The sequence below is a fragment of the Telopea speciosissima genome, chromosome 4 (genome assembly GCF_018873765.1).
Source record: "Telopea speciosissima isolate NSW1024214 ecotype Mountain lineage chromosome 4, Tspe_v1, whole genome shotgun sequence".
NCBI lineage: Eukaryota > Viridiplantae > Streptophyta > Magnoliopsida > Proteales > Proteaceae > Telopea > Telopea speciosissima.
The window spans coordinates 2,875,654-2,896,163 of NC_057919.1; the positions used below are offsets into that span (position 1 = coordinate 2,875,654).

The 20,510-nt window shown below is 40.2% G+C and overlaps 2 protein-coding genes and 1 long non-coding RNA gene across 3 annotated transcripts; 2 read left to right on the forward strand and 1 right to left on the reverse strand.

Annotated features, from left to right (window-relative positions):
* Positions 1–2,354: 2,354 nt before the first annotated feature.
* On the forward strand, positions 2,355–6,210 carry LOC122658861. The gene is made up of 3 exons (XM_043854000.1): positions 2,355–2,932; positions 5,428–5,634; positions 5,746–6,210. The coding sequence occupies exons 1-3, from the start codon at positions 2,381–2,383 to the stop codon at positions 5,803–5,805; spliced, it is 819 nt and encodes a 272-aa protein (XP_043709935.1). The 5' UTR covers positions 2,355–2,380; the 3' UTR covers positions 5,806–6,210.
* A 782-nt stretch (positions 6,211–6,992) lies between these two features.
* LOC122658858 (protein DETOXIFICATION 46, chloroplastic-like) lies at positions 6,993–20,244 on the reverse strand. The gene is made up of 15 exons (XM_043853996.1): positions 20,230–20,244; positions 19,670–20,176; positions 19,394–19,488; positions 18,424–18,532; positions 18,218–18,273; positions 17,321–17,376; positions 13,120–13,258; positions 12,882–13,019; positions 12,735–12,803; positions 12,479–12,589; positions 11,956–12,084; positions 10,921–10,998; positions 10,723–10,794; positions 7,489–7,551; positions 6,993–7,409 (listed from the first exon to the last, which is right to left on the reverse strand). The coding sequence occupies exons 2-15, from the start codon at positions 20,145–20,147 to the stop codon at positions 7,308–7,310; spliced, it is 1,695 nt and encodes a 564-aa protein (XP_043709931.1). The 5' UTR covers positions 20,148–20,176; positions 20,230–20,244; the 3' UTR covers positions 6,993–7,307.
* On the forward strand, positions 8,590–8,712 carry LOC122658863. Its single transcript, XR_006332502.1, has 2 exons — positions 8,590–8,629; positions 8,660–8,712. It is a non-coding gene; the product is annotated as an uncharacterized LOC122658863 (long non-coding RNA).
* Positions 20,245–20,510: the final 266 nt, after the last annotated feature.

Below are 20,510 nucleotides of genomic sequence, written 5' to 3' on the forward strand. Positions count from 1 at the left end.
ATGAGGGAACAATGTTCCCGAAGCATCAGCAAACAACAGAGGGGAGATGAAAGGCGGAGGGATTGAGAGCCAACACTTGTTATGCTGAGAGCCCGTCGCCGAGGAGGTTAGCAGATCAGCTACGCTGTTGGCCTCACAAAAAGCATGTACAAACAGAATAACATCGAAGAAAGAAATAAGTGAGCGACAGTCTGAAATTACGGCCGAGATCCTCCAAGGCTCCTCCCTGGTAAGCCCATTGAGAAGGTTGATGAGAAGTAGGTTGTCACTCTCAATGATAATGTGTTTCAAATTGAGATTCCGAGCTAGTGACACCGCTCTCCTAGTTGCTAAAGCTTCTGCCACCAGTGCTAAATTCCATCCAACGTCCTCCGAAAAAGCACAAATGAACCTAGAAAGACTATCATGACAAACTCCTCCTATCCCTGAATTACCTGGGTTTCCTTTGCTAGCGCCATCTATATTGAACTTGAGGAAGGGAGTATGGGGCTGGTTCCATCTAATCAGTCTGGTCGGTCGTTGAATGCGAACTTGAAAGTACTGGATTGCCTCTTTAGCAGCTGTAATGGCTCTGAGGAGAATACTGTTTGCATTAAAAGGCTCCTGCCTGAAAGTGTAATCCCAATAACCAATCCATACATACCAGAAGATGCTGCATACTAGAGCCGTTTGTAAGATACTGTCTCTGCTAGCAGTATTAAGGGCTTTAATAATGGATCCCAAAGCCGAGAAAATGGTGTGGTTCGCAAAAAGGTGTTGTAACCCAACTTGATTCCATATAGGATTTGTGTAGGGGCACTTCAAAAACAAGTGCTCTGCTGATTGCCTTTGATCTTTGCACAGATTGCAGAAAGGGCTAATAGTCAGTCCTTTGTTGAGTAGCGTATCTGGAAGGGGGAGCTTGTTGTGAAGTGTTTTCCAGATGCCAAATTTTGAGCCAATTGCCCTGAGGCTGATAGAGAAGACCTTCAGTGGCAATGCTGTAAGCTGATGCAACTGTAAAGGCTCCATTTGATGTGGCATCCCAAATGTACTGATCCTCCATAGGGAAATAAGGGAGAGGGATGGAGACAATCGTCCATGTGACATCTGGTGGCCACCAATGGAAAACAAAGTCCCGTTTCCACATACTAGAAGGAGCATCGATAAGATCCTGTACCAAGATGGGAGCTTCCCTTTGAAGAGGGAATGATGCAGCAGATGGGGGGGTGACAGGGAATCCAAAAGTCCAACCAAGGATTAATGTTCTGGCCATTACCCACCTTTATGAAAAGACCTCTTCGAATTAGGTCTCTAGCCGAACATATGGATTTCCAACCCCAAGAGGAAGTAGGAGAACACTTGGCATCAAGAAAGTTACATTTTGGGAAGTACTTACTTTTCATGAGTCTCCCCCAAAGAGATGTGGGCGAAATCAGTAATTCCCAAGCCTTTTTTAGCAAGAAGGGCCTGATTCATGTCAGTCGAACATTTGATATTCAAACCTCCGAAACGCTTTGGCTCACAGATGGTACTCCAAGCCATAGTAGGAATTGATCTTTTATTGCTAGCAGACCAATAGAAATTCCTGCTTATCCCATCCAGTTCATTGTGTATCGAAGCAAGTAGCCGAAAACAAGACATCGAGTAATGAAGAACAAAATCAACAAACGTGAATAACCATCAATGTAGAAGAGGCTTTAAAAAAATGGAGAAAGCTTTTCATGGCCATGTTTATTTGACAGAAAATTGTGAAGTAGGAATAGAAGGGTGAGATAATTCATAATTGTAGGATTTTTCAGGTTAAATTCCATTGATTTTTTAAAAAAATAAAAATTCCCTTCATTGATGTCGAATTTTTATCCTCTCAGGTTACCTGCTCGGTACAGTTTGTCAAGTTCCTCTCATAGAGGGACGGAATTGATGACCTTACCCCCTACCCGAGTGGGGTCCACCCCCTTTTTATTAGAGGAACCTGGCGAACTGTACCGGACAGGGAACCTGAGAGGATAAAGATCTGATTGATGCCCCTTTATGCCCTTTCAAAGAAACGGAATAATTCTATTTTCTTTTGGGTTCATGAATACCTTCCTAGGTTCTAGTATTTTCCAAAAAATACCCTTCTAAATCCTGTTTCTTTGGCTGTGAACCAGGGAGCTAGGTAGCAAGAACATTGCTGCAACCCGGATAGCAGCAACATTTCGGCTCCATTGGTCCCGATACTGGTGCCAGGGCCATGTACCGGGCAGCATTCCTCTACCCTTTTTTTCCCCTTTCATATTGGCTTGATAGTTGATACGGTTCGACACAGCCGATCCGTACACCCGATTCCGTGTTTTATAACCTTCACGAATCATGATTCATGACCGAAACCGTTCGGCGGTGGTGGCAATCGTTAGAGATGGGGGCCTTATCTCTACAACAGCTTCACCATCTCCTGCGACGACCTTCCTCTTCTCTGCTTATGTTTAAATCCCTCTGCGTTCCTGCTTCTGCTTTACGCCTCCACCAATCCATCACAGTCCAGAGCTTCGTCGCGTCTCTTCCTCCCGTTTCCCCTCCTCGTCATCGTTTATTGTGCAGCAACTCTTCCTCCTCTGCTGCTGTCACTTACCTTGGAGTTGGAACCCCCTCTTCTAATTTACTTTCCGAGGAGGAGTCTTCTAATATCTCCACTTCTTCTTCTTCATCTGAAGTACAACCTGGAGATGACCCAGAAGGTTTTCCTGTTGAATTGGAGGAGGCGGCCTATGCAAGCCAAACCGAACCCATCATAGCTCTTGCTAATGCTGGAAAGCCGCCGACTCTGAGCGTTAAGGAAAAGAAAGAGCTAGCCTCTTACGCTCATAGCCTCGGAAAGAAGCTCAAATCCCAACAAATTGGCAAGTCTGGCGTCACTCCTTCCGTCGCCGCTTCGTTCCTTGAAACCCTCGAGGCCAATGAGCTCCTTAAGGTACTCTACTACTATTACTTCTTCCTTATTTCTCAATTTTCAGCAATATTTTTTTTAATGTTTCTCCTCCTACATACGTTTTAAGGTTTTCATTTCTTCATTATATTTTTTTGACATTGCTGCACAGTAGTACTTATGATTCCTCCGGTCACTGTTAACTTCAATACTGCTCTTTCTATTTATCTTCTTCTCTTGATCAGTCATCACCTATAATGTTCCTCAGAAATATTACCTAATTACTGGTGAGTTGTTCGGTGGGGTTTGATGGTCAAAGCATGAGTTTTGATTTCTCTGTTGCATAGTATTTGTTTTTATAAATTGTGAGATTTAGTGATCTTCATGGAAGGAAATCATCATGAAAATTGGAAAAAAAAGGAGAAAGAAAGAAGGTTTTGTCATTGTAAACACTGAGGTGATCTAGCCCTGTGCCTTGTTGATGCTTGGGGGCTTTACTGTAAGGGCCTTGCTGCCTGGCATGGGGGGGGGGGGGTTGCATAGGCCCAGAGTTCACCAACCCTGTGGTTTTGTGCATGTTTGACTCTCTGAATCTAGTTAACTTACATTTGTTTGCTTCATGTTCTAACCTTGGATTGATGGAGGTATGGTATTAAAAACATGTTATGTTTAATTTAGCTTTGTAAGCTGATAGGGAGAGAGGGTGGGCCTTGGTGCAATGGTATGGAAACAGCCTCTCTGCGAAAGCAGGGGTAAGGCTGCGTACATTATGACCCTCCCCAGACCCCGCAGTGGTGGGCTTTCTAGCTTAGCTCACAGCTGAGGAGCTAGCAGAACATTCAGTCCACGAAAATGAGAAGTTTCCCTATTATTATTGTTTTACTTTATCTTTGTACTATGTGTTCCTTGTTGGCAAATAAAGTTTCTTGGGGGTTCTATTATGATAAGGCCCCAAGTACAAAGAATGTCTGCTGACCCTCCCCACCCACCTCCTCTCTGGCTTAGCTCACAGCTGAGGAGCTAGCAGAACACACTCTCCACGAAAATATGAAGTTCCCTTGAGTATACAAGGACCTAGTTTTCCTGCTTTGATGCATATCCCTTGATTGTCAAAATGTAAACATGTCAAGGGTAGCGATTCAGTAAGAACTTTAGCAAGTGCTGTTGACACTTCCACAGGTTGAATAGATATTCAGGAGGCGTTCACGTTACTACATGAAGGATATTGGCTGGAGTTAAGTTTTACTCTGACAGTAGCACTGTATCCACATCCATTTTAAATCTTTTCCCTTGTCTCCAGACCAATTATTTTGGATATCTACCACCATCTTCCACTGTTAAAACTTTGATGAATGCATTTTCAGCTAACCCAATTTTCATTACTCATAATTGGCAATCTTTTGTCAGATAAGGAAAAGGATTGGTAATTGGGCTTGAGTGCTAAGCCTGGAACTAAGAACACTGACTGTTAGAGAGATGTCTATATCTGTAAATGCAACATATGTTATCTTTGTTATCAGCAGCATGTTCATTTCCTATTGAGTATTTATTCTTTTGGTGTATAGCCCATGATAGGATTGGTTACTTTAGCAGCTCTTTTATTTTTATTATGATTTGTTTTGATGTTTGGAAGGGAAAATTGTCTGTGGAAGCCAACAGGTGGCTTTAACTATTTTTGACATGCTTTACTGTTTCGGTTGCTTTGATTTGGACATTAAGACACCACAGAGCTGGTCCTATATTGGTCTAGCATTCGATATAAGATGCAACTATCAAGATCGTAGGAAGTTAGCTTTGATTTGGTACCTAAGCTTTCTACATCCTTCACTACACTTCCACAGATTTTAAAGGAAGAAGCTGCCAACCACAGGTGCATGGGGGTTAAGCTCAACGGTGAACTCTGCAGTGCGATCACTCCTGTAATGAAGTAGGATGCAGTTTTTGGCTGGATCCAACTGTGGATGGTTCTTCATGCATATTAAATGCATGTGGTGCTAGCACTTCCCATAGTTTTATTTTTTCTTCTATGATTAGCAGGCTACATGATGCAACTGCATTTCGTAGGCCTTAAATTTTCTTTGACCCAGCATAGTTGATGAGACGATAACAGTCATAACCTTTGCAAGAGCCACTTCCATTGGGGTTCCTCCTCCTCCTCTCCTCCCTCCCCCCCCTCCCCCGCCCCCGGCGGGGCACGGTGGGTGTTAGGATTGGGATCAAACCATGCCTTTCATGCTGGTGGTTCAAGCTTTAACCATCACATCAAGTGAGCCCCTAGCATGTTTGACTGTGCCATACATGCATCAATTACCAATATCTCGTGAAGCTGTTACATTTTGGTTGTTCATTTGATACTATAAGAGAGAGAGAGAGAGAGAGAGAGAGAGAGAGAGAGAGAGAGTTACAACTTGATGCTGTCATCTAATTGGTTAGATTATCTTTTTATGCTCTAAGGCTGCTACCCTGTACTTCTGTTCCATCATAAGTGTGTAAAAGCACATCATCACACTGAGCTGATAGCCTTGTAATTGCATGTACAGCTTAAAGTGCATAGTAACTGTCCAGGGGAGCTAGCTGATGTGGTGAAGCAATTAGAGGAAGCAACCGGGTCGGTGACTGTAGGGCAGATTGGTAGGACTGTGATTCTTTACAGGCCCAGCCTCACCAAGTTGAAAGCAGAGGAGAAGAAGAAACAGGCACAAAAGGTCTTCATAAGGAAAAGAGCAACACTGAAACCTCCAGAGTCTGTAAGGCTGAAACGTACTCTTGCATGTTTAACACGCTTTGTTGCATTCCTTCTCATCATGGGGAAGTCTGTTCTATGCTCATAACTAATTACTGGGATTATGTAATTGCAGAAGAGTGCCCAATTTCGAAGATTATCCAACCATGGTCATCGTGGAACCAGCCGAATTTGACTTTGATCGTTTGTATGGATGTCCAAGGCTAGTTTTCGGGGGAATATCAAAGAGCGGGTGCTGCCTTTCCAGTCTATTGTGATTGATAGTAAAGGATAAAGCACCCTCATTGGTTAAGCCAACACATGTATGAACAAAACCAATAATTGACTGTAAAGTGAAAATTTCGGTATTGGAGCCAACGCAAGCTTTGTGCTGACGGAGGTTGTTGCTTGTTAACACAGCGGTTAAGCAGTGTCATGTGTTTTAGTTAGTTCACAAAGACGTACAAAAAGTTCCTGAGGTGATGCTTGGACTGTAACTGTCCTTTGTTATGAACTCCTGGTTGGGAAGGAGTGATTGCATGAATGCGAGGAAACATGAAATTTGATTGCAATGCAATTTAAAAACTTATCCCATACCATCCCTTTGTTTCCTAATTCTGGCCTTTTGTGTATTCACTCTTCCCTTTCAGTGAAGTCATTTGATTACCATGTGAAATATAACTTGTAAATGCCATTTTTACTGATCTCCTGCAGTTTCATGGGGCTAATCCTACCAAATGATATCATTAGTTGCACCAGGGAAATTTTCAGGAATCGAGTATGGTTTCACTTTTTACACACTATAATTCCAACTATGACTGTCTGATACCACGGCTTGCTAATATCACTATTTCTGTATTGCCACGGCTGAAGAGATGTGAAAAATCTAACCTCATGGTCATTTTTATGAAGCATTAGGGAACTGCCCTGACGGACCAATGGTTTATCTGAGATAAGCAGATTTGAACTGCTGGCATCCGCCACAGGGTAAACCACCGCCTATCAGGCCTCCCCAACTGATTCTACCATAGAGGCCAGTGATTGAGATGCGCGGCCGTGACCCAGCTTCCCAGCATTAGTTTACCAACCAGGGCCATTGATACATTAAAATGAAGAGGCACTTGGTCAATTCTCCTATTACTTTATAATATAGCTCAACGACCACACTTCATATCTGGTAATATTTTGTGGAATTCAAGGGGTTCCACAATTTTGCAACATAATTCTATAGTTCACAATAGGATTTTGATGGAAGATACATCTACACTTTTTTTTTTTGATAATATACATCTACACTGTTACTGCAACAATAACAGGAGTCACTACAACAAATGGTGATAGTTTACCAGTTGAGAAACAATATTTCTACAGCAGAACAGTACGCTCAAAACCATCATTTTTCTTATTTGACAAATAATGCAGAATTTTCTTCTAATTACATGGATTGGCAGTAAACAATAAACAATGGAACAAATATTTCTTATATCAGAGAGCATAAGACAATTTATACACTTCCAAGAACAACAATGCCAATATTAATGACCATCACTAACCTTTTTGCAGCTTGAACAGTGGCTTGGGGTGCTCCAGTTATGTCCAATCCTTGGTCCAAAAGCAAGGATGTCACTTCCGCTACCCGTACTTCTTATTGTGCAAGGGAGTAAAATTATCAATCTTCAAATAGATAGAAAGGGATCCCTATGCAGCTTTCAACTTTTGCAGCTTATGTTGGTTGAATTCTTCCAAGTATAGTACGCCATGGGGTGAAGTCAGTCGTCGCAGAGCAAGGCAAAAACGAGTCTGAAGAAAGATGTTTGCTCAATTAGTGAAAAGAAATAGAATACGTTCACATCTTAAGACACTGGGATGAGAATTTTACCCATTGAAACCCTGCAAGTCCCCACCAGCAGCCTGGCAGACCACATCCTCTACTGCTCACAAGCTGATAAGAGGCGAAAGTAGATAAAAATTAATACAAGCTCAGACATTCAATCAAAATTGATGAAGCACCAATTTTTCTTTTTGCTGATGAATTTAGAACAAAAGTTTAGTGCCAAAACATTGGGAGAGCTTCCTCTGACACTCATTAAAAGAGAAATGGAGAAGACAGTTCTATAATATATTTTTAAAATACAAAAAAGGCTCCGTCCAAATGTCACCACCACTGACAATAATTCTTATTCATCACCTTTAGCCCTGCACTAGGCATGGGTCGGTCCATGTTGTTAGAACAGAAGTAGGCTTGAACCATCAAGGCGCGTTATAGAGTCGCTTTCCTTAAGACGAAATTCGTCCCTACTATCAAATGCAAATAGGTTGCTGACGAATTGTCTCCCAGGATACAATGAAGCCCCAAACTTGTTGATTACCTTGGCTCCGTATTGCATAAACGGAGCCAAGATTGATGCCTGAAAGTCTTCTGAGAAAACAGAAAAGGTAGTAGTAAAAAATCTGTTTCCTACAGTAAAACAGATTTCCTGCAAGATCACCTTTAAGAATGAGGGAGGAAAAGAACGTTTTTGGATATGTTCAAGTTTGAAATAACTTGGGTATTAATAATCCACTTGGCACTTGTTCCCAATAGATGGATCCCTTCATATTTGAATCTGGACCGTTAGATCGTACAGTTACGATCTAAACTGCCTAAAAACATAACAGTAATAAACTGTCAATCAACTGTATACAATAATCTTATCTAGATTCAAATTGGTCCATTAGATAAAAAAGAACGGTCCAGATCAGATCTCGCTCGAAGCGATGCAAGAGTGCAAAGTGCTAAGTGCGTGCGCCACTAACACCTCTACAGCCTAAGCCGCACGTGCGCACTCGGACTAAAGCCCTCGCACATCTACCTTAGCAATCTCCATTTATTAATTTAAATGATAAATAATACTTTATTAAATATACCCAATGGAACATCATTACATTTCTAATGAGGGACTATTCCCAATGCCATTATGTTGAAAAAATCTCCAACACATGTTATAGAGGACCCCACCAAATGACCAGTCAAGTTTTAGGTCCTATTTTTTATGGTACAATAGTTTTAGGTCCTAACAAGCAATGTAGTGCCACAAAAGTGAAACGATAGTCACAAGAAATTTTTTCACCAAAAAAAGAAAAGTAACAAGAAATTAAATAATTCTACTTACTTTATTGAATCAAGAATTGTTTTCTCTTATGAAATCAACCCCTATACTAAGTAGGATAATCCAATAACACTTTACTTCTTGATAGAAAACCATTTCTGTTGATTGGTCCCTTTATCTTACCTAAAAAAAAAAAAGGGCGTACCTAGTGCACGAGGCTCCCACCACTGCGGGGTCTGGGGAGGGTAATAATGTATGCAGCCTTACCCCTGCTTTCGCAGAGAGGCTGTTTCCAGACTCGAATTCATGACCACTTGGTCACATTGGAGCAACCTTACCGTTGCACCAAGGCCCGCTATCTTACCCTCTCATCATTTATTTTGGTCTACATTTGAATGTGCTTTCGTCTTTTCTCCCTCTTGGTTATACTTGCCATAAAATCCTTTAGTTCCCTTTCGACTCTACTCTCAGTAATATACACAATATATTTAAATTTTTTTTAATTCGTTCAAGAACTTGTACCCTCTCCTACCATTTGCAACCCCAAATCTCATAGGGGCTTCAAATCCTGGGCCTGTTACAGGTAGGTAACAAATTTAATTGTTCATATTAGGAGGGACGGAGCAAGTTACTTTCTATAATGAGTAGAAGTGTGGGTAACTATCCTCATAAAAAAAAAAAAAACAACAACAACTCAGCCTTATCCCAAATAAATGGGGTCGGCTACATGGATCCCAGAAGAAACAAAATATTAATAATATAAAAGGGAAGGAGCACACAACAATGACACAAACGCTAGGGCATTGACCCAACTTAGCTACAAACCACATCTAAACTGCTCAACAATGATCCCCAGACCTCAAGAATGGAATGTATCACAACAACAGCGTCACAACAAACAAAGCCCAACTAAATGGGGTCGACCACATGGATCTTCATTCTCCAAACAGCTCTATTTGAATTCATACATGGAGCAAGGCCTAAGTTAAGCATATCTTTCTTCACCACTTTTCCTATGGTTATGTTAGGCCTGCCTCTAGCTCTCTTGGTTCCCACAATCTGAATCAGGTCGCTCCTTCGAACTGGGGCTTCCAAAGGCCTCCATTGAACATGACCATGCCACCTCAAACGACTCTCTCTAAGCTTATCATGAGTCGGAGCTATTCCCAATCCAGCTCTAATATGGTCATTCCTTACTTTATCCTTCCTAGTTTTCCCGCGCATCCATCTCAACATCCTCATCTTTGCTACATCAAGTTTATTTATATGACACTTCTTCACAGCCCAACATTCCACACCGTACATCATAGCTGGTCTAATGATAGTCCTATAAAATTTTCCTTTAAGCTTTAAAGGGATACACCGATCACACAGTATCCCAGATACACTTCTCTACTTCATCCACCCAATTTTAATCCTTTGGGCAATGTCGTCTTCTATGTCGCCCTCCTTATTTACGATTGATCCCAGATATCTAAAGTAATCATTTTGAGGGATCTCCGTCTCACCAATAATCACTGCCATTATCCATCCAGAATGGCTAAAGTTACACATCATATATTCGGTCTTAGTTCTACTTATCTTCAGACCTTTTGATTCCAATGTTGATCTCCATAGTTCCACTTTGGCATTAATCCCTAGTTGTGTCTCATCCACATCCTCATTAAAAAGAAAATGGTTTATAAATAAAAACAAAGAAAGGTAATGGTTTAGCACTATAACATATAGAAGTTCAATTGTGGTAGGCTTGAAGTACGTACATGGTTATTACCATAATTGTCACAGACTCTAGGCAACCCAAGGCATTCGCGGGGGCTTGGAAGCAAGGCGACCGGACGCCCGTCTAGACGACCAAGGCACCCAGATGCCCGCCTAGATGACCAAGGCGCCTGGATGCCTAGGCGATGCCTTGACAACTATGATTATTATCATTCCACAAGTAAAGGGGCATAGATAAGCGATGCTTACATCATGAAAAATCACACTTTTCAAGTATCGGGGAAAGGCAAAAATAAATCTTATACCAGTAACATAAGGCCACCCAAAGAAAAACACCCACTCATTGAGAAACTTAGAAACCTAAGATCCCTGCCAGCCTGCGCAAAAAAGAACCAAAAATATTATTGAGAATAGAATTATATCTTTCCCAATTCTGCATGAATGTATCATTTGAAAAATATTAGGGTGGATACAAGGTATAAGATGCACACACACATACATACCAACAATGTCCCTTCAAGGCTATGTGTAGCAGGTGTCACCATTAATGCAATGAAGTATGGAAGCAACACTTTGTGCATCTAGCAAAGAAACGAAAAGGAGAATGAAAATATATCCACAAAAAATGTTCATATTATTATACACCCATTAACAAATTCCATCCATATTCCATTAAGGGAATATTTCCTTTACACGGCCCAGTTTACAAGGGTTTCCTAAACTGTCCACCATTTTGAGCCACAAGGACAGATGATGTGGCAATTTTTGACTGTCGGATAGAGAGGGCACGAACCAGATTAGCCACATGTAATTACAAAGTCTAATTCAATCAAATACCCTCCTGTGTACTGGCATGCATCCCCATGTATGTCTGTATGCCTACAATACAAAGCTTTATTTTGCCATGTGGAAAAATCTGGTAAGGCTGAAACTTGACATGGATCTCTCTGTCCGAAGAATTTGGGATTGATCTGATCTGCCACATGACCGATATTTAGAGCAGATACAGTAAAGCTTTCTAAGCAGACCATGTAGGAAACCTTAAACCTATTAGTAGCTCCCTTTGTAACCCAGAATTTAACAACTCCAGTTTAATTTTAATATATGGAGGAAAGTTTACCAAACGGCATTTGCACCAACCTAGGCAAGCTAAAAAGGGTGATATCAAGTGCATCTGACAGCAGCTAAAGATTAAATTGTTGTTAAAAGGTTCATAATAATTCACATCTTTCAGAGAACCATTATGCATATTGCATAACATGATTAGAGAAATCAGTTATAACTCAAATAAAGTAAGTTAATATCATTTTACAGGAAGATACTTAGCAGAGAACAGTGCATTAGGTAAAAATTTTGAATTGCTCAATTCTTCTCACAAAACCCAAAAAGAGCCAACCAGAGAGGCAGAGAGCAGACCGATATTGTCCCTTCCAAATTAATGAGATCTAGATAACTACCAAAATAACAAAAAGGAACTGAAAATGGTTCTATTCAATATTCAAGACAACAAAATCCCAAATATTGGAAAAAAAGCTAACCTCTCCAATGACCTCATGATCAGTTGTGAAAAGGCTAGGGAAAAACCAAGGGACAGATGTCCCAACAGTTCCTAACATAAATCCAGTTAAGGCTCCAATGATCACAAGTGATTTCAGTAGCATCCTCGCCTGCATGATGCATAATCCATTCAGTACATTCAGGACAAACAGACAAAGTAAAGCCTGTAATAGGAAAACAACTACACCTACTTTTCTTGAAAGAAGGAACACAAAATCATAATCTGTTTGAAAAACTAAGACGAAATATTGAAATAATTATATTGCACAATGTCAAACAAGTAAACTATAATTTCTTTGTTTTTCCTTTTGGAAAGAAAGAAGTATAACTGAAACTTTACTAATAAAAAGAAATACTATACACAATGTGCACACAGGAACGTGCATGCACAAAAACACAAACACAAACACATGCAAGGTATGCAGATAATTATCTAAATCATTCTACACAAAGTCAAGGCTACAAAAAAATCAATAGGATTATTAATTGATGATTATCACAAACCTTTTCCAAACTTCGATTAACTCCATAAATCAACTCAGGCATAAATGTCTGTGCGGTTTGAGAAAGAGGCTCCCCCCATACAGTACACATGCAAAAAACCTGAATCATAACCTACGGTGACATAGTAGATTCATCAAGAACGAAGTTAATTGCTCAATGGTTCCTCATGTCTCAGAAAGAGTATCAAAATATTTGGCAGATAACAGTGCCGGCCTTTTTTTTTTTGGGGAGGGAAGGGGGGGGGGGGGAGGCTAACCTGATGGGCTGCAATAGTAATCGTGCCCATAGAAGTAGCAAAATATGTCAGAAGAGAATAAAAGGCCACCTGAACATCCAAATAATGCATCAGCTTTACTGAAATAACTACCAGTGAGGAAAATAGTTAATCAAGTCTAATGTACACCTTAGATGTCAATGTTATGAACACTGGAGCAGCAAGCTCCAGTATTTGCACTAGTTCCTTGAGTGATGGAATAGATAAGGAGAAAGCATTAAAGCCCTTCTGGTTCAGAGATCCAAGCATCATCAAAGCCGCAATGACCTGGAAAGTATACTTGTAAGTCACAAAACTAAACAAAAGGAATTAGGGGACTTAATCAGCGCATATACAGCACGGTAAATTGGAACCACAATTAACATACCTGTGAAACCATTGTAGCCCAAGCTGCACCAGCAATACCATATCCTAAGAAACAGCATAAGACGATATCACCAATGCCATTTACAGCACTAGCAACTGCCAAAGCCTTCAAAGGTCCCCAAGAATCTTTCATTCCTAGACTGGGTAATGTGAGAAACACATGACAACATAAATCAATAAGTATATGAAGTAGTGCTTGAAATTTCATTTAAATTCAAGACATGGGACTCACTAACAAGAATATGTTCCTTGAAAACATCAGAGGATCAAATTAATGGGGATAATGACATGTAATAGAAAAATGACCAACGACTGCCAAGACCAAATTGATTTTTCCCCACTAAGTAACATTAGTGAACACTTGGACTCTTGCTAAAGAACTACCTGCTACTCCAGCTCATAAAATGTTGAAAAAAAAATTAGCATAATAAAAAATAAAAACAGTAAATGCAAATTTGAAAAATAATAGAAATGATGAATGCTGCAACTGCAGAACAATCACTGCTTTGAGTTTAAATTACAAATCCAAACAACAACAAAGAAAAAGAATCCAGACAGGTAGGAGATATAATAGCCACCAAGGGAAACAGCTAGTAAATCATATAGGATAAACAGTTTCTTGAGCTACACCATCTTCCAATTTCAGGGATGTTGAGCCGTTACAGGAGGATGCAAGGAAGTCTGGCCTTAAGGCTGAAGCAATCTTGTAAATTATTGACTTTATGTTCATTCCCATCCACTGTCATTTTGCATTCGGAGTGAGTTTAAATCCCAGAAATGTACAAGAGAATTTTACGTATGGCTCTATTACTTGGGCCCTTTTACTGGATCCTCCCACCCGAGGGAGCATATTAGTCAAAGGTTTTTCATTGACTCATTCCAAGGGATGTTGTGGTTTGGAGAATTATTTTTTTGCTGTGTGCTTGGTTTTTTAGACAGAGAAATTGAATAATGATTGAAGGAAAACACAGGAAAACAGTGAGAAACTATTTGGTTGCTTGTCCTATACTCCTATTGAGGTGCTTCACCAGGATCCTCTGCTATACATGACTTGGGATACCAGACAAAGAAGGCTTAAGCAAGTCTGTGGTGATTGGAAAGGGAAACTTGGTGATGCCGTTGCGAAGTTCTTCTACTTTAATAGCATCCCTGCTAATGTTGCTTAGGGACCATACTACCAGGCTATGTTTGACACTGCAAGTAAGGCTGGCCCAGAAGTGAAGGGGCACACTCCATATGAATTGATGAATGTCTATTTGCCCTATCAAAAGGAGTTGGAAGAGTACATTGATACATCGAAGGGGACACAGGAGAACTACAGAGTGATTATGATGTGTGATGGTTGGACTGGACCTACTAGACAGTCCATCATCAACTTCATGATTTCTGGTGGTGGTAAGACAATCTTTCCAAAGTCTTGGGATGCATCCAAGGAGAAAAAGGATGCAAAGTATATTATTAAGTTGCTGAAAGATGTTGTACGAGAGGTAGGGGTGCAGAATATTGTCTAAGTGGTGACGGACAACAAGAGCAACTTTAAGAAGGCAGGTGAGAGATTGATGCAAAACAGCAGATACCACCTCTTTTGGGCACCATGTGCAGCCGATTGCATTAACCTGATGCTTAAGGATATGAGGAAGAAATCCATGGTAGTGAGTGCAGTCCAGCGGACAAGACAAGTGACCACATTTGTCTATAGCCATGGATACGCTTTACAGATGCTGAGGGAGAAGCATGGTGGAGATTTGGTGAGGCCTGGCATTATTCGATTTGCCACCAACTACATTGCATCAAAGACTTTTGAGGTGAAGATGGTTGGTCTGAGATCCATGTTCACTTAAGAGGAATAGTTTGGTCGAAGGGAGTTGGGTTCACCACAAGGTAGGGCAACACAAGCGACCATCTCTAGTGACCAGTTCTGGCATGACCTGAAGAAGGTCATTCTTAGATTGGAACCAATGGTAAAGGTATTGAGGATGGTAGACTCTGAGAAGAAGCCTACCTTGCCACACATGTATATGATCATGAAGATGATGAAGGAACGTGTGCGAGCAGCGGTACATCATGGTGAGAGGGCATACCTGAAGATTGTTGAGGACAAATGGATGAGGCACGTGATGCATCCACTGCATAGAGCTGGTGAGTTTTATAAGTTTAGTTCAAGGCATTGTTCGAGAACTCGTTTCGTTTCGGTATTTCGGGCTGACCGAAATATCCGAAATATTCGAAATTTCGGATATTTTTGTCGAAATATTGTATTTTTCTGGTATGTTTCGGTAGGTCATTTCGGTGGGGTTTAGGCCAAGTTAAGGCTTGAAACTTCATGGAAACCCTATTTTAGGCTATATAAACACATTTAAATGTTCAAATTGCAAAAATAGTCACCCAAAATGGTGTTTTGGAAAAATAGTCACCCAAAATGGTGTTCTCGACACCGTGAAGTTGTAGATCGGCTTCCGATGTCTAACATATATTTATTTCATCACAAACAATCATATTGATCATGCATTTCCCTAAAAAAAACCAATTTTGAGAATATGGTTTTACCTGGAATAGTGGAAAGGCTTCACAGATGTGCTAAGAAGTTTGAATCTTGTGTTCTCCAAGTGGTTCCGGCATAGATGCGGCAATGATTCAAATGGGAAGTGGAAGAATGGAGAAGAAATGAGCAAAAACCAAAAAACCAGAGCTGTTTTGAAGTCTCGTTTCGACCGAGACTGACGAAATGTGATCTTTATATAAAGGGGTTTGATGAAAAATTCGAAATCTCGCGAGATTTTGGAAAAATATCGAGATATCACAAAATTTCGAGAATTTCGCTTGAGATATTGTATTTTTTCGATTCGAAGTAGCATTTCGTTTCGGGCAGCTCGAAATATCCGAAATTTCCGAAATCTCGATCGAGATTTTGCGAGATTTTGAACTATGGTTCAAGGTACTTAGGTTAATTTACATTCCATTTACATATTCACAAGCATTGACAAGTCGTTGTTGGGGAAATTTGTATAGTATACTTCTCCTGCTACCAACACCAACACTGTACACAACAACGAGCACCCTCATATGGCACGGGGAGCACCGGTTCTGACTATACTGGGTATGGTTGGTTTGGGCAGTTTAGCTCTTCATCATCATTACCCTCTGCCACTGAATATAAGGGTTAGTCACATTAGGTCAGATTTTGTGGACAACGTCTTCTCGTTCCCGGCTTCCCAATCGTACATGTTGGTGTCAGTTCCACAACCACCATACATGCTGGTGACGACTCCACAAGCACCATTCAATAGCAGTGGTTCTCAATCGAGTTCCTCACAGTTCAGAGATCTATACCCTAAGTTATGGTACCTCCAATATGTTGATGATTCCATTTATAGGGCTGTTGTAGAGGACTTCGAGCGTTTCTTCTACCATACTATGACATGGCCAGCTTTTGTGATACAGTTGGAGAATAACTTGATTCAGCAACAACAGTAGCAATATTCTAGCAGTTTTGATCCAGTCCAAAGCACGTTTTGGTACTAGGAGTCTAGGACTCTAGGATGTGCATAGGGGTGACTCGTTGCTTGTATTCTACTATAGTTGACTCTGATATATGTGACTTTTTGTAACAAACCATGTATGGTGCATGATTTATGAAATGGTTTATAATTTGATGTCTATTCTTTCCCAATACATATTTAAGTTGTTTTACTTGAATTATGTGTTCTAGTACTACACATTGTGTGGAATAGGGTATATAGAGAATGTCTACAGTGTACACTACCAACCTAGGGTCCGAAGTCAAACTACCATTTTGGGCATGATTTTTTTTAAATCCAAGGGTTCCACTATGTTTAGAGGGCCTAAAATAGGGTGTTCTAAAAGTTTCAGGACCTAATTTGGCCATTTAGACCTCGAAACCAACAATCGAAATTTGCAGAAAAAAATGTACAGGTTTCGACCGAAATTTCAGTTTCAATCAAAACTGAACATTTCAGTTTCGAACCTGGTCGAAACCAGGCGCAAAACCGAAACCTGGAACCTTGCACAAAAACAAAAACAATAGAATGAACAACCTATACATAATGGATGGACCTAAAACAAAATCATATGGTAGACATCAAAATAGTCATTAGCTATGAAGATAAAGAAACAATAATATGAAAATCAAAATCTGAATATTTGTAAAAATATTATACAATAGAAAATTTCCATATCCATACCTGGCACTTTGAGCAACCCATCCAACAAGAAGTGCTGGCCAGGCTAAGCCTCGAATCTATCAAGCAAATAAGAATCCAGTAATTAGGAAATGATTGTTCAAATGAAGCACACGCACATCCCATCCAATAAAAAAGATAATGTTTTAGGGTGAGCAAATTGGCTTCTTTTTTTTTCTTGGGGGGGGGGGGGGTACTAGAACTGTTACTAATAACACAAACTGAATTCACAGGTAAACAAAGACGAAACCTAGTTATAATAAACCAATTATTATAAATATGGGACCAAGTAAGGATAGTATTTTTCATACTCAAAGCATCAGACTTGAATATTTACCACACACACACACACATATATATATATATCAAACAAAGCTACTTTTCAGGCTTGTAAAATATACACAATCATGAACCATACATTTGCTATTATCATCAACTATTTGCCAGACTGTTCGTTTGTAAAGACAAACCCATAACTAAATTTCAACAGAAATATAATTTGGTCTAAGACAGAGGAAGGAGCGCAAACTGATGGTACTACATACCTCATCAATGGCCCATAGTGTTGCAGATGAACTTAAAACCAGACAAAACGATATATATATATAACCTAAATCAAAGCTTGAATCATAATTCAGAAATAAATAGACAACATAGCAATCCTTTCTATCAATGTAATAAATTAAGCTTCTTAGGTACCATACATGGGTTTCCTTAAGGTCATGAAGTCTTCTAAATCAATAGAACCAGAGGAATAATAGAAACCAATGAAGAAATTGAACCTGGCAAAATCAAAGCTATTAACCTAATAAACTAAAAAGAAGCCCATATTACTCCGAAGCATGCTTGAAGAGAATGTAGAACAACAGAATAAAATGGCTGATTTGATGGACGACACACCTGAACATATGTGTTTGCAGCAGGTACCATATGTATATTCTGCAGCCCAGTGAAAGCTGAAAAGGAACAGACAAATACAAGTAGTCAAGGATAGGAACCTTTTGTAATTTCCTCCTAATTTGAATGACACAAGCAAAAAGGTTGACATAATTGGAATTTCAGAGTTAAAAATAAATCACATTACAAAGGATACATCAAAAACTTACCAGTTAGTATCCTTGCGCCTAACAATTTTGTGAAGAAAAGCATTCCCACACCACAAGCTAAACCAACAAAAAGCAAGATGGATATTTGATGTTGTACTTCATTTTTGTCCTGTACAGATCATTTATCCATAGTCACGCAACAGACCATCACATATGCAAGAAAAATAGAAATTCACTATAGTAAATTATCATACCACCATAAGATATTTTGGATTCCTAACTTTCTCTATTTGAAAAAATTCAAATGCAATAAAATTAGAGGCAAAAATAAAGGAAAAAAAAGAACAGGGAACATAAGCTTGATCAGGTACCAACAATACATGACTAGAAGAAAATATAAACATTCTTATTGTCTAATAATTCTTGATATCTTCCAGCACTATCTTCGGAGGTAAAATTTCAAATGATGTGCTGTATATTGCATTTTATGATATGCATGCATGCAGAGACTGTCTTTGCAAGACACAGAGCATTGTAATGAAACAAGGAAACAGAGTCTATGCTGTTAATGAATATGTCAACAAAAGATCAAGAAAATTATTTTGAGTGGATAATTATATCAGGAGTTAAAACTTCATTGTACTTTAGGTCAGATTTAACTGTGTCATTGATTCCGGGCTTGTTTATGATGGCAAGTCTTCTGGCCTTCATGAATCATCAAGAACTTGCAACCTTTGAAGACAGGATTAGATTCCAGAACTTCAATCTCAATTTTGATCACTTAATCCAGCCCATAACTTGTCTTGTTCCATAATTCCATTTGGCAATCAGAAGCATATTTCCGTCATCCTTCAGGAAACATTTTGTACCCACAAGCCGGCTATTATTTTTTCCACTCTCCTAATTGAGTAGTCACTCACATAAATTTTAAAAGTAAAACTTAGTTCAAACAAGACCAAATTGGATGCCGAGCAAGTATTGTGAGAATAACAATGGTAAAATAACCGTCTGACAACAGAAGTAAACTAACCTCTTTAGCGAGGGAGGTGGCGACCATATTGGAAGTAGCTATGGAGAGGAACATGAACACGTAACTGAGATAATCACAAACGACGGTTGCTGGTCCTGCCCATCCATAACAACAGTTTATGGGAACAAGGGACAAATTCAGTAATTGATTTAAAGAGGGGGGAGGGGATTGTCAACAAATTAGGGAACGGGTGAAAACACACAAAAGGAGATGTGGTTGGGGAGGGGGGAGGGGGGAGGGGGGGGGGGGGGGAAGGCACTTGTATTGAGAGTGTACCTAAGGCAGCAAGCTCCACAGAGCTGCCTAGGCCGATAACTGCAGTATCAATGAGACTCATCAGGGGTCCACATATCCAGAGCCCTGTTGCAGGGCCTGCAAACATGGCTATCTCCTTCATCTGTGTCCAAATTCTCTTGCCTGCACTAAAATCCTCTGCCGCTACAGATTGATTATCGTCCATGGTTTCCGGTAGAACAGAAGCAACCGAAACAATGACTCCGTCATTGCTACTCGCGCAATTAGGCTTCTTCCCCACAACTTGATCCGGAGGGCCAAAGCAAGCGGTCCTGAAGCGGCAGCTGTGGCGGCGAGGACTCGTTCTCAAACAAACATTGACAATGGAAGGAGCAAAAAAAGAAGAAGACGAAGAAGAAGCAAACTGATTGAAGAATGAAGGAGATGAGAAGAATCGTCTGTCGTGAGTGATTCGTGTAGGCGGAAGGTGGTAGGGGAGAGCTAGGGTTTTGAAGTCCATTAGTAGAAGATGATAGACGTAAGAGACTGAGAACAAAGACGACGACGACGACGACGACGACGACGACGACGAATGGGGTAGTCCAAAGAGAGGAAATCGCAGAATATTCGAGTTGGTTTGCGAGATGTGAGGAGCGTATGGCTTTGGTGGTGTTCAAGAAAGAGAGTTCAAAGCTTCACATAGAATGGGGGAATAGAATGGAGGAACCAGAGTGTTGCGAGTCCACGGCAAGCACAAGCCGGGGTAACAAAAGACAGTTTCGTCAAGTAGTACAGTTGGCTTACGGGAGAATAAAGCGTGGACCAACAGCGCTCGTCCGTTACAATGCGATGAGACCATGTAAAGCGACACCATAAACTGGGG